The sequence below is a fragment of the Anomalospiza imberbis genome, chromosome 26 (genome assembly GCF_031753505.1).
Source record: "Anomalospiza imberbis isolate Cuckoo-Finch-1a 21T00152 chromosome 26, ASM3175350v1, whole genome shotgun sequence".
In the NCBI taxonomy this organism is placed as follows: domain Eukaryota; kingdom Metazoa; phylum Chordata; class Aves; order Passeriformes; family Viduidae; genus Anomalospiza; species Anomalospiza imberbis.
The window spans coordinates 755,675-768,676 of NC_089706.1; the positions used below are offsets into that span (position 1 = coordinate 755,675).

The window sequence follows — 13,002 nt, forward strand, 5'->3', positions numbered from 1 at the left end:
AACACAGGCTCATAGTTGAAGGTGAAGTCAGATGTCTTGTTTGATTTTCTGCCACAATCTGCTTATTTTCCACAGAACATTTTGCCAGAAAAACACCAGTGGGAGCAGATCTGAGATGCACAGGGAAAGCTTTAGGAGGGACTTAACAGACCATTTCCATGTCAGATTTCTATGAATTAACCAAGAGACCTTTACAAAACAAATCTCAGCTTTATTAAGCCAGTGTTCATTGTGCAATTACAGCCTTGGAAGGGGAGCTCAGCCCTTGCTGCGGTATTGTCACACTCAGGGAGGTTTCTAGCAGGTTCTCTCTCCCCTTGCAGCTGCACTGAGGGCTGAGCAGCCCGGGCAGCTGAACTCCAGAGAGCCAAAGCCTGGGACTAACCAAACCCGAGGAGAGGAGAGGGTGAGGGTTGTAAAAACAGCGGAGCTGCCACGGGAGTAAAGCTCTGCATGGCTTTGGTTTGTGGGGCTGATGTTGTGCAGGGCGTTTGTGCATTGACAGCTAAAGAGGAGCAGGAAACAAGCTGGTAGCACTGATGATGCCCTATGGTAATGTACACTGGGTGTGGAAGCAGGGGCCTCAGGCCTTCCCTCGCCTCCTCCCAGCTGGAATGATCCAGAAACACCCCGAGCAGACTGCAGGGATGGGTCCTGGCACTGCTGTGCCCCTGGCCCCAGCTGGTCACTGCTCCCCAGAGCTGCTGGCAGGGCAGAGCCTCCTTTCCTGCTCACTCTGCTGGTCTCTGGCTCTGAAGTGCAGAAAAAAGAGCCCTTCTGGTTCTGCAAGAGAGAGAATTCCAGGTGAGGACTGGCTTTGTTTCACTGCCCTGCTCCCTGCAGAACGTGCTGCTAATGAGCCGCGGTGGGGCAGGCACAGCTCGGACCCCTTTGTGGCTCCTCCAAAGGGCAGTGACAGCTCTGACTGCTGGAACCGGCCTCGTTGGAGTCTGCATGGCTCTAACTCGCATTTGTCTCTGCTGTTAATCCGCTGTGCTTCGCAGTCCTGATCAAAGAACCCCATCAGCAGAGACTGGCACAGCAATGAGAGGAGGGAGCTCACTTGATGTCGCTTTGAGGAGAGCTCTGCCAGCAGGAGCTCACCTTTGGGACATTCCTCAGAGCAGCATCCAACAGCAAAGCTTCTCGCTGCTCACACACAAAGTGGTGCAAATGATAACAGGATTGAGCCAAGCTGCGGTCAAACAGGATCCAACTTGCATTATTTTACTTTGCTTTACAAAATGAGCATCTCTGGGCTCTGCTCTGCTCACAGAGACATTCGAGCCTGCCCGGGCCAAATCTGGGAAAGAGACGAGCTGCCTGTGCTGAGCCCTGGAGCTGCAGCTCTTGCCAGCCCTTTGCTTGTGGCCACAGCTGAGACCCGGCTGAAAAGCCCTAATCCCAGCTGAGGGACAGGTTTGCATCACTGTTTTTCCCATGAATAGCTTGGAATCCTTGCAGAGCTTGGTATGACAAACCCACGCTAGGCTCCCTCTCTCACGTTCCTGGGCAGCCTCGGTGAGATGTAAAAGTTGGATTGTGAGTCAGGGGCCCGGCCCTGGTGGAAGCTGAGAGCTGAGTCATGGCTGGAGAGGTGCTTTGGTGAAAGGCTTTTTCTCCTGCAAAAATCCTGGCTTCGTTTACTTCATGTACAGTCACTGTGCTATTTGTGCCTTTCCCTTTTGCCTGCCCTAATTGGATTAATTAAGAGCGGCTGAAGATTGGACTGCAGGACACTCACCTCTGACCACGTGGCTGTCTCCATCACATGATCAAACAAACTCCAGTTTGCCCAGTGCCACAGTGAGACGAGTGTTTACTGGTTTTCATTGGGACAAGAACCTCCGACTTGAAATGACTGGTTGGGAATGGGTGAAAGGGAACAGAAAGAAGAGAAACAGCAATTATTTAGGCTCATTCTGCAGGGGAATTGTGGTGTCAATGTAGAGAATATCAGCTGTCAGAGCAGGGCTGGGTGCAGTCCCTGCAGCCAAGGCAGGGTCTGGTCTCTCAGCACCAGCAGCTTGAGCCACTGGTAACTCTTGTGGAACACCAGCGTGCTCCAGTCCATGGGAGCTGTGCCACCCAGCCTGGGCACCCTGCTCAGCCCGTGCTGGGACACCCAGCAGAGCCTGGGCTGGGCACAGCTTCCAGCCAAACCAAGCACTGGCTCATCCCTCCCCTTCTCCCTCCACCTGGCCACAACTCCTGTGCCAGGCGTCTCCTTCCATTTGCTGGAAGTTAATGGGAATGACTGGATACCTACTGGGATTTTGAAGACTTTTTGAGCAGCACTGTCTCGGAGCAGGAGGACGCCTTTGTCTTCTCATGGCCCACACAGGAGGGGCTGCAGCCACAGGAGCTCCTACCCGGGGGGCTGTGGGTGTCCGGCAGGGCCAGGCTGCTGTCCCTGGGCAGGGGTCCCTCCTCCGGGGGGCTGGGGGTGTCCGGCAGGGCCAGGCTGCTGTCCCTGGGCAGGGGTCCCTCCTCCGGGGGGCTGGGGGTGTCTGGCAGGGCCAGGCTGCTGTCCCTGGGCAGGGGTCCCTCCTCCAGGGGGCTTGGCAGCTTTTCCTCCCCCATTCCCGTGTCCCGTTGGGGCTGAGGGGGTTTGGGAGGGTTTGGGTTCCCCTGAGAGGGCCCCTGAGCTGTGTCCTTGTCATCACTTGGCACTGCTGGCGGGGGGGTCCCCGTGGCGCTGCTGGGCCTGGGGGGCTCTGAGGTCTCTGTGGCAGGGACAGAGCCCTCGGCCGCCCCGTGGCCGCTCATGTGCAGCTTCTTCATGTGGTGCACGACGGCCGCAGCGTTGAAGGCTTGCTGGGGAGGGAGACAAAAGCCCCGGTGAGCAGCTGGTGATGCCAGGACACGCTGTCCCCCCCCAGGTGACACCCGGCACAGCGCTGTCTGCACTGGCTGTTTGGGATGGGCACATTCCTGCCATCAACACCACCTTTTCCATCGGGTGTGTTTGGAGTTCACAGCTGCTTCCAGCCAAGGAAAATGGGCAACAGCTGGAAATGACCCCCTGCCCTCTGCTCTCCTGGGGAGCCCCTGTAGCTCCATGTTTGGGGTGAATCTCACTTTGCAGCAGGGAACATTGCTGCAAACACCCTGTAAACATTGACTGCAGGCAATTCCAGCTTTGGAGGATCCCAGGTTCTGGGTGCTCACCCACCCAGCTGAAGCCCTGCTCAGTGCTGGCTGACAGCAACTGGTATTTGTTGGTGAAATGGCTGTGGGCTCCTGGCAGCAGCCACTTACCCTCCATTTGCTCTTTGCAAAGTTTTTCTGGATCTGAGCACTGACAGATGGGTAGATGTCACGGTGAAGGGCTGTATTTCCATTAATCCTGCAGATGGAAGAGAAGAAAATGGGCTTGTAGGCAGATGGCATTTGTAAGGCATTCCACATTCTGGAAGCACTGAACTGCTTTGTACGTTCAATCAGCAATAATTAAACCCAAAGGAAAAACAGCAACAAAATGTAACACAAACACACACTTCAAAGCCTGGGAAAGCTCAGGGTGGGATTTCTCCTCTGCCTCTGTTTGTGGAGGCAAATATGCACAAATTGCATCTTTAATTATTCATGGTTTGCTTTCTTTGCACACAAGAAGGAGCCAGCCCGGAGCGCGGGGGAGGCGCTGACGTTCATGACGCTCATGACGGGGTGGGGGACACTCCTGTTCCGGGGACACTCCTGCTCCTGCTCCCACGGAGCACAGCGAGCACACGGAGTGACACCTGGGGCTGCACGACCCCCGTGGCCACCCCGAGCTCACCACGGGTGCCGCAGGGCCTCCTCGCAGGTGAACCTCGCGCTCGGGTTCTTCTCCAGTAAATGCCGGATGAAGTCCTTGGCTGTTTGGGAAAGGGGGAAAAAGCAGAGAGGGGTTATTGTCTCCTTCTTCCAGAGCTGATCCTAGCAGAACAGGGGGAATGCTGCTGGATGAGCAGCACAGAGGTCAGCCCTGAGGAGAAGGGGTTTGTGTCGCTGCACCACGGGAGGTTCAGGTTGGATTTTGGGAAAAATTCCTTCACTGAAAGAGTGCTCAGGCACTGGAAGGGGCTGGCCAGGGCAGTGCTGGCGTCACCGTCCCTGGAAGTGCTCAAAAAATGAGTAGATGGTACTTGGTGGGATTCAGTCAAAGGCTGGACTTGACCTTGGAGATCTTTTCCAACCTTAATAATTCTGTGATTACTCCAATAAAAGAAAATCCTTATAGTGACAGGCTTCAGATGAAAAAATATCAACTCTGGATGTACCAAAGTTCACTCTTAGATTGTGTGAGGTGGAGTTGAATTATTCACCTAAAAAATAGCTCTAGAAACCACAAAGTGAAAACTGAGCAGATTTAGAAGTTGCCCTGAAGAGCTTTTAGATCTCTCCTCTTTTTTTTCCCCTTTGTTTTTCTTGCAGGGAGGATTGTGATGTTTGTTATTAAACCCCAGCACACCCCCTGCTAGGTTTGTTTGTTTGTATAAAAGATTGATGTTGAAATAAGCCGTGGGGATGCTGCTTGCAGTGAGCTGTGCACAGGGCAGCTCCACGAGCAGCTTGGGCTGGTGAAGTGACAGGACAGAGGAAAAGAGTGGGAAAAAACCGCAGAGTTTCCCTTCTTCCAGAATCACAGAATGGTTTGGGTTGGAGGGAGCCTCAAAGCTGATCCAGTGCCATCTATCCCTGTCATTACCTGACTCGGAGATATCGTCCCAAAACGGCGACTCAAACTCGTAGTAGCCTTCCTTAATCTTCTCAAAGAGTTTGGATTCGGTTTCCTCATAGAAAGGAGGGTACCCACAGAGCCTGGAACAGAGCAGAGAGCCAGGGGCCCCTCAGTGCCAGCACAGAGTGGACAGAGTGGGCACAGGCTCCTCCACAGCCCACGCGAGTGAGGAGTGGCAGCGGTGACAAGCCCTGCCCCCTCCGCTGTCCCTCTCTGCTCAGGGGATCAGCAAGGCTGCACAAAAGAGTTAAAAACTCCACTGCAGCAGCGAGAGGACAAAGCCACAGCTGGCACCAAGCTGAGCAGTGTGGGAGGAAATGAAACAAAAAGTACTCGGGAAGATGGAATGGTATTTGTAGGGAACTGGAGAAAAACAAAGCATAGGATGAGGCACAGAACAGAGCAGGTGGGATTCCTTTCATCTCTGCTCCTGCACTCCCTTTAATCCCTGTGCTTGGGAGGAATTCGGTGCTGTGCTCCACAGAAAAAGGGAAAGGAGCGGGATGCTGCTGCCTGCTGGTACTCACAGGATGTAGGTGATGACCCCGATGGACCAGCAGTCCACGGCCTTGCTGTAGGGCTTCTGGGCCAGCACTTCGGGGGCTGCAGGACAGCAAAACCAAAGGGCAGTTCTGAGCAGTGATGAATTATCCAGCGCTGGGGGAAGCAGGAGTCTCAGCCAGTCACAGCCCCATTTCCCAGCTGAATTGGTCTGCGGTTTTTGTATCTTTTTTATGCCATTATATAGAAAGAACCACAGACAATCTCTGCCTGCATGCTGAGGTTTAACCACAGAGCTGCTTCCAGCCAATGCAGTCTGGTGGGAATTAAACACAATCCCATTGCATTAAAATAATTTTTACAAATTTTTTTCAATAAATATATTGCCCTTGAAATTACCCTTTTCTTTCCATTTTTAAAATATTGAGATTTTTCAGTCCCTACAGGACTATAGTTTATACGGTCTGTGCATTGCATCTGTGAATCCCATGTTGTTATCAACAGATCGATGTATTTCTTTCCCTCTTCCAGGCAATGTCCTGGATGTGCACCACCTCTTCTTCAGGAAATCCACCAGCACAAGCCCACTGCTGCCCTTTGGCTCACCCACGTATCCTGGAGTCCCACAGGCCGTGGACATGATCCCGTTCTGCTCCATTTTCGACAGCCCGAAATCCGTGATCATGATTTTGGAGTTCTCCTCGGGGGTGAGGTACAGCAGGTTCTCAGGCTGTGAACACAGTGACATTTGTGGCAGGAAAATGGCAAAGAGGAGCAGGGGGACATGGGGCAGAGCAGGGAGGTGGGGACAGGGGCAGGGCTCACCTTGAGGTCCCGGTGCACGATGCCGTTCTCGTGGAGGTATTTGACAGCTGTCAGCACCTGGTGGATCACCAGGCTCGCGTCCTTCTCCGTGTAAACGCCCCGCTCCAAGATCCTGTCAAACAGCTCTCCCCCAGACACCCTGTGGAGAGGGCAGCTTAGAAAGAAAAGGACTGGGAAAAACGCAAACATAGCTTTTGTGCTGAGTTCCAGGTCCTTTCTCAGCAGTTTTTGGGAGGCTGAGGCTGATGGGTGCTCCTGGGTGCAATGCCAGGCTGCCAGGTGGCATTGCTGGTAAACCTGGGCAATTTGGGTGAGGCTGTGAGCCAAGTCCTGCTAGGGCTGAGCTGCAGGTACCCAGCCCTGCCTCAGGCTCCACTCCACAAGGGGCTAGAGGGTTTTGCTCTTTACTAAACCTGCAGTTAAGCAGCAGCAGCCGGGTGCTCAGAGCTGTTCCCTGCTGCTGACACGGTGCCCATTCCGTTTCTAGAAACCCTGCATGGCACAGCTTTAATTAGAAATACTTCTGTCTCTGCCCCGCTAAACTGTGAGGAATTTGCATAAATAGATCCAAACCGTGGTTCAGAAAGCTGCTGTTAGAATGGGGATGGGCCAAGGGGCCACAAGGAGTGTCCAGGCCGGTGCTGAAATCCCACACATGCCCTGCTCCTGCCCTGTCCCTCCTCTGTGGCCCCAAAGAAATGGCTCTGCTGGTACTCACAGCTGCATGACCAGGTAGAAGTGGGTTGTGCTCTCATAAATATCTTCCAAAGTCACGATGTTTTCATGCTTTATCCTGCAAAGGCAAATGTGGGTCAGAAACAAATCCTGGCAAGGACAGAAGGGGGAAAACCCGGCAGTAATCTTGCTTTAATCACCAGGGACAGTTCACTAGGGCGTTCTGGGGCTGCTGTCCCTCCCCCTGTGTGGCAGAGGATCACTGATGCCCATCCAATTCCTTTTGGAGCACCAGGCACCATCAGTGGGGGCACCAGACCCTTTCTTTGAAGTGCCCAGCACATCAGGAATGCTCCTTGGACTGTCCCACTCACTTTTTCAGCACTGCTATTTCATTCTCCAGGCTGCTGTCCCTGTTGAGAGGAGACTTCTTGATGCATTTCAGAGCGAAGAGCTTGCCAGTGCTTTTCTGCTTCACCAGGAAAACTTCTGAGAAGGCACCTCTGCAGAGAGGGGGAGAAGCTGCATTTCAGTGGGTGCTGGGAACGGGAGGGACTCACTGAGGGGAAACAGCACAGAAAACAATGCGGTGGGAACTTTATGTGGATGCTGACTCTAAAGCTGGAACTGCACTGGAGCAGCCCCAAACGCAGGGTGTTCAAGGCAATGTAACTAAAACCCCACATTTTTTTTCTGTAGAGACAAAGTTAATTCTGCACAGCCCACCATGGAGCCGCAGTGTGGGTTGTGCCACCCAACATTCTGCACATCTAAAATGCAAAACAGCAGGAGAAGCCCAGTTAATCTTTCATCTCAGCCTCTGCTCGTTCTCCTGCCTGCAGAGGCTGCTGTCCCTGTGTCCCCTCGGGGACAAAGTGACAGTGAGTGTCTTCTCACCCCGAGCAGCAGCAGGTATTTATAACCTGCCTAAAACCCCCAATCCTGTTACAGCTTTGTCCTGGCGAGCTGAGCACGAGGCTGGGGCAGTGACAGTGACACCGGGCCAGGCCAGTCCTCACTAATCCTCATCAAACCTTAATGAAGCAGCTCCTTAATTGGGGGCCGTTAAATGGGACTTGCTGTGAGTCTGCAAAGCCCTGCAGGGAGCTGAGGGCAGGGCAAGGAAGGGCAGTGCTGTGGAGCCTGGGGGAAAGTGATAACAACTTTGAGGTGGCTTTAAGTCCCAGATCTTCATTTCAATTCTTCAGAGAGCTGAAGCAATGCATGTGGGAAAAATCCCAATTTCTAGTGCTAAATTTTCCTATTAAGGCAATAGTAGGAAATGAACAACCTACAAATCAGCTGCTGGGGCATCTGTTCGACATCTCTGTCCCAAACAGTTTATAATAATTATGCCCCTTATTAAAAATGATGAATCAACAAGTGGGCTAGGAGAGAACAAAGCTTTTTCTAACCTCATTCCTTTAGCGAAAGCTGCTGGATAATTCAATTAATCTCTGAGGCTGACAAGGCACAGAATTTGGAGTAGCTGCTTCTTTGGGAGCTTTCTCATGGGCTCAGAAGTCACAGAAAATTTGTCCATGACAGAACTTGCTGGTGGAGGTAATTCAATTCCTCCCCCACAACCTTGGAAATGTTTTGTTGTCTCATCCCCATGAATAGGCAAATGAAGCTGTTAACGCACAGTGAAGGATTGTACGACTCCAACATCCTTGTTTTTGTTTCATTCCCCAACTGAGTCAGGGTTCCTGAGCTAAATATACAACTTGTTATTGTCATTCTCTGCCTGCCAGCCCCGACCTTGCAGCAGCAGGAGCAGCAGGAGAGGGGCAAAAACCTCCCCGTGCAAGAGAGGTTCCCTCGGGCTCAGAGGGGCTGGAGGGGGGGCAGAGGGCACCTGGAGCTGTGCCCGGGGCTGGGGGGCTGCTGCTGTTTGGGAAGGCTGAGCCAGGAGTGGGAGCAGCAGCAGCAGCATCCTGGGCACCCCTCGGCTGTTCCTCGCCTGCCCCAGAGCAGCCGGTCCCTGGGACATTGGCCAGGGCCAGGAGGGCCTGGGGAGCCGGTCTGGGGCTGCTCCTGCCCTGGGCACAGCGCTGTACTCACGATCCCAGGGCCTCCATGAAGATGAAGGTTTTGCGGATGTTGCTGGTCTGCTTCTTCCAGGAGCCGCTGCCATCCTCCTCCTTGCGCCCCATCTCCTCCAGAGTGGAAGCAGGAACGCTGGGAGGAGGAGGAGGAGAGGTCACTGGCATGGTCTGTGTTTGTAGGAGCCCAGGACCCCTCAGTCACAGCTGGAATCAGAGCTGACCAGGGCCTGGGGGCTGTGAAATGCTCCCCAAACCCCTTAGAGCTCATCATGGCATCGGTGTGGGGACTGGAGGGACACTGGAACCTGAGTCAGGAACCTGGAGACAAGGGGAAAATAGATATAAAAGTGACCCTGGGCAGCAGGGAGCATCCCTGGGAGGGGGGAGCATCCCTGGGAGTGGGGAGCATCCCTGGGAGTGGGGAGCATCCCCTGCCCAGGGCAGGAAGGGAGCCAAGGGCTGTGGGACACAGCTGAGCCTTCAGAAGACAAAGCAAAAGCTTTCATGGATGTTTTTTATCCCTTTGGAAAAGGCAGAAGTATTAAAGCAGAGAAAGAGCTGAAAGGTCTTTTTTCATGAGAGACTGCTTAGATATTGGATTCCTCCTGAACCTACTTTATCTCCTTAATTAGCACGTTTGCAGGGTTTTCAGCTCCTTGACACAATTTTTAAAGGTTAATTTAACATTATTGAAACCAAAATTGACTCAATTGTAAACAGTTGAAGCCTTCAGTCCATAAAATCACCAAAGGCCTCATGAACTTGATCTTTATTTACCTCTTTCTGATGCCTGTGTAACTCACAGAAATACAGCTCCTTCTAAAGCCCAGCCTTATCTTGCCCTTTGAAATCAGGGAAGGTCAAAAGTCCTTCACAAAAATACTGATCAATCAGTAAAAAACTTTCTGCCAATTATTTTAAGTTCCTAAATAACGTTTTCTTTGCAGTCATCTGCCCATCCCAAATCTACAGACCTGGACTGTCACAGAAAGAGAGTTTGCTGGCAGAGACATTGAGCTGGTGATGGCAGGTGAGTTTTATCCACTCTAAATAAATATCAGGCCTGGCAGGGTGGTGCTGAGTGACAGGGAAAACTGAGAGGAACTCCCCATTCCTCTCCCTGGCTGCTGTCAGCCAGAGAACATGAGGTGAAAAGAGATGATAATAGAAAACCCAAGTAGGTCAGCCTGGCCCTGGGGACAAGTGGCATTTTGGGCTCCTGTGCTGAAGCACGTCCTGGTTGGGCCCAGCTCTGTGGGACAGAGGGCACAGGGTGGAGATACCCTCCTGCGCTGGGCAGAGGTGACCGTCCCCAGCTCTGGGGGACAGTGGGTGATGGACACTCCCTTCTGAGAATTTGGCCCATCCAAGCCCAAGGGTTCAGTTGGCCCAATCCTGGCTCATTTCAGCTCCATTCCCGGAGCATTTTGATGTTTAATTCCTTGTGAATTCAACAGGTTGCCTTTTTTAAAGGGGATTTTGCTCCCAAGGGAAGGTAGTGTCATGTTTTCCTCATTCTCTGTGAATCATGTGCCCGTCTCAGAGCTGCTCCTGCTGTCACCTGGTGCTGGGGACAGGCTGCAGGAGCAGCTCTCACTCCCTGCACGTGGAGCTGATTTCCTGCTTTCTCACTTTTCCTGTGCCATCAGCAGCAAGTCATTTCCTGCCTGCCCTCGCCTCTCTGTGAGGAAAGGGAGTAAATGCTGCTATTCTGGGAGCAAAATATTGGAATGTTTGAGCTCCTGAGATGGAAAGCTGCCCATGGCAGGGGGTGGAAGGGAATGATCCCTTCCAACCCCAGCTGTCCTGGGATCCCAGAAGTGCTCAGGTGATGGACACTTGCCCACTCTGCTCCTTCCCCGTGGCTTTTCCTCTTTTGGTGCAAGGGAAGAGCTTGCCCCGGGGTGGGTGCAGGACACAGCGGCCTCTTGGTGCAGCCAGGATTCTGGGGTCAGGAGAATGGGAATTCCCTGGGTCTCTGGGAGCTCACCTTTGTCTCTCACTCTGCTTGCATCACCTGTTGCACTTGGCAGCAGTGCAATGCTTGATGAGTTTGTTGTTTATCTTTTGTTATTTATTCAAGCTCTGGTGCAACAATCCCAAACCCCCAGATAGGTTTGGGTGGGAAGGGACCTCGAAGTCCATCCAGTGCCACCCCAGCCATGGGCAGGGACACTTCCCACTATCCCAGGCTGCTCCAAAGCCTGTCCAGCCTGCCCTGGGACACTGCCAGGGATCCAGGGGCAGCCACAGCTGCTCTGGGCACCCCGTGCGCTTCCCAGTGCCCTCACCTTTCCCACTGTTGCTGCCCAGCCCTGGGTTTGTGGATGGACTCTCTCAGCTGGAGAAACTTCCCACAGGAGTGGGACCATGGCAGAAGTTGGGCAAACCCCTGGTGCTGGGACTGGCAGATTTCCTGCCCTGCTCTGTGCCCACCTGCACACTCCTGCCCCTGTGGTGCCCTCCTTCCCCTGTCAGCTCCACCCTGACCCCGTCCAGCTGGGCCTGTGGACAGAACCCAGCCCCAGCCTTGGGATGCACACAGAGGGCACCCATGGGCACTTGGAATTCCCATTAGTTTAAATAATTATTTAAATAATTCACATTCTTTTAACCCTTGATCCCAACAAGGGGCTGTGGTGCCCTTGTGCCCGTTCACCTCCTCACACCGGTGTGCCAGGGTGCCATGGCATAATTGAAAAGCTCATTAAGTGATGCAGGTGAGACCCTCTGGAGCTGAGAGTGAAGTGCACAACCCAGCTTTGATTTGTGGAGCTTCCCCCTGCCCCAGCATAACAAACACAGCAGCACGCAGGGCTTCAGCTGAGTTTGTGTCATAGACAGAGGGTAATAAACAAGTGTGATATCAATGTCTGACCTATGGGCTCTCCTCCAGCCTGAGCCAACAAACTGCTCTGCTCTGTCTGATCCAGCTCGACACTGCTCAGAGTGCAGGGATGTTATTATGACCTTGCCTAAATCTTTCCAGAGGAAATCTGTTCTGCTTCTACATCCCACAGCAACAAATCCATCTGCAGCCAGACCCTGCTTCTGAATGGATGCTCTGCATTAGCAGAATGATTGTAAGTCATGATTAATGGTCTCATGACAAACTTCCATGTGCAGAGGGAACAGACATGCAGCTTTCAGGGGTTTGCCTTTGGAATTAGAAGTTTATAGGGAAAAAATGAGAATACAAATTCAAAGGGCTTTGATTAAAAAAAAAAAAAATACAGCAAAGCAAGCAAATCTGCATGTGAATGAATGAATGAATGAAAGAATGAATGAATGAATGAATGAAGTGCCAGGGCAGCCTCTGTGTTCAGGGACAAAAGAACAAGAAATTGAAACCACGAGCTCGCCATTAAAAACAAACCCACATCAAAGCTCCCGTATCCCCCCACCACGCCATCCATTCCAAGGCAACTTGGGCAACACATGCAAAATCTCCATTTTCATTCCAAATATCCCAGATTCCCTACAATACTTTGGATGCAAAATGTCAGAGGCAGCTTTCTACGAAACCGCTGAATACAACACGAGTGCTGGAGGATACTACGGAGGAGAAGTCCTCTGGTGTTCCCCTGCTACAGGGTAAAACCAATTTAAAGCAAAGCAGGTGAGCAGGGGTCCCACCTGCTTCACGGCAAGAGCAGGAACAGCAAATGGCTCGCGAGGAAAGAATATTTTTGCTTACCCAAGACAGCACGGACAAAGCAACTCCTGTTGGCTGCTCGCGCTCAGCGCCGAGTCTGCGGGGATTAGAGCTCAGGAGGAGGAGGAGGAGGAGATGGAGCCGAGATGGTAACCAGGGAGCCACCAGGGGCACGGGGATAATGCAGCAGGGCTGGGAGCCCCAGGTGCCAGCAGGCTCAGGGCTGGAGCTCGGCGTGCAGCAGCCGCTCCTCCCGCTGCTCGGGCTGGGGCTGAGACATCCCCGGCTGCAGTGCAAACAGAGCCTGCCTTCCTCACACCGACGGCTCCTGGGGCTGGGAAACCGCCCCCATTTCCTGGGCATGGGCTGGGAGCGCTGTGGGACTGCCCGGGCTGGGACAGGGTGTCCCAGCAGGAGCTCCAGCGCTGGCAGGGGATGCTCCTCACCGTCTCTGAATGGCACAAACCCGTGGAGAACAATCATTGGGCACAGGTTAATCTCTATGCCCGGAATCTGGGGCTATTTTACCCCACACAATGACTCTATTTTGACTTTCAAAACCTCCCTGTAAG

General features: G+C 52.9%; 1 protein-coding gene across 1 annotated transcript; it reads right to left on the minus strand.

The window, feature by feature from the left end:
• Positions 1 to 190: 190 nt before the first annotated feature.
• On the minus strand, positions 191 to 12,661 carry CAMK1G (calcium/calmodulin dependent protein kinase IG). Its single transcript, XM_068173005.1, has 13 exons — positions 12,473 to 12,661; positions 8,792 to 8,908; positions 7,102 to 7,230; positions 6,771 to 6,845; positions 6,053 to 6,191; positions 5,834 to 5,957; positions 5,254 to 5,329; positions 4,694 to 4,806; positions 3,782 to 3,860; positions 3,262 to 3,349; positions 2,270 to 2,817; positions 1,745 to 1,861; positions 191 to 783 (listed from the first exon to the last, which is right to left on the minus strand). Exons 2-12 carry the CDS (start codon positions 8,881 to 8,883, stop codon positions 1,768 to 1,770), a joined length of 1,557 nt encoding a protein of 518 aa, XP_068029106.1. The 5' UTR covers positions 8,884 to 8,908; positions 12,473 to 12,661; the 3' UTR covers positions 191 to 783; positions 1,745 to 1,767.
• Positions 12,662 to 13,002: the final 341 nt, after the last annotated feature.

Bases quoted from the DNA above. Each gene is read 5' to 3' on its own strand.
- CAMK1G (XM_068173005.1), bottom strand. From the start codon at position 8,883: ATGGGGCGCAAGGAGGAGGATGGCAGCGGCTCCTGGAAGAAGCAGACC. The intron at 5,958-6,052 runs GTGAGCCCTGCC...CTGTGTTCACAG, and splicing joins TCGTGCACCGGGACCTCAAG to CCTGAGAACCTGCTGTACCT. The intron at 2,818-3,261 runs GTAAGTGGCTGC...CTCCCTCCCCAG, and splicing joins TTGCAAAGAGCAAATGGAGG to CAAGCCTTCAACGCTGCGGC.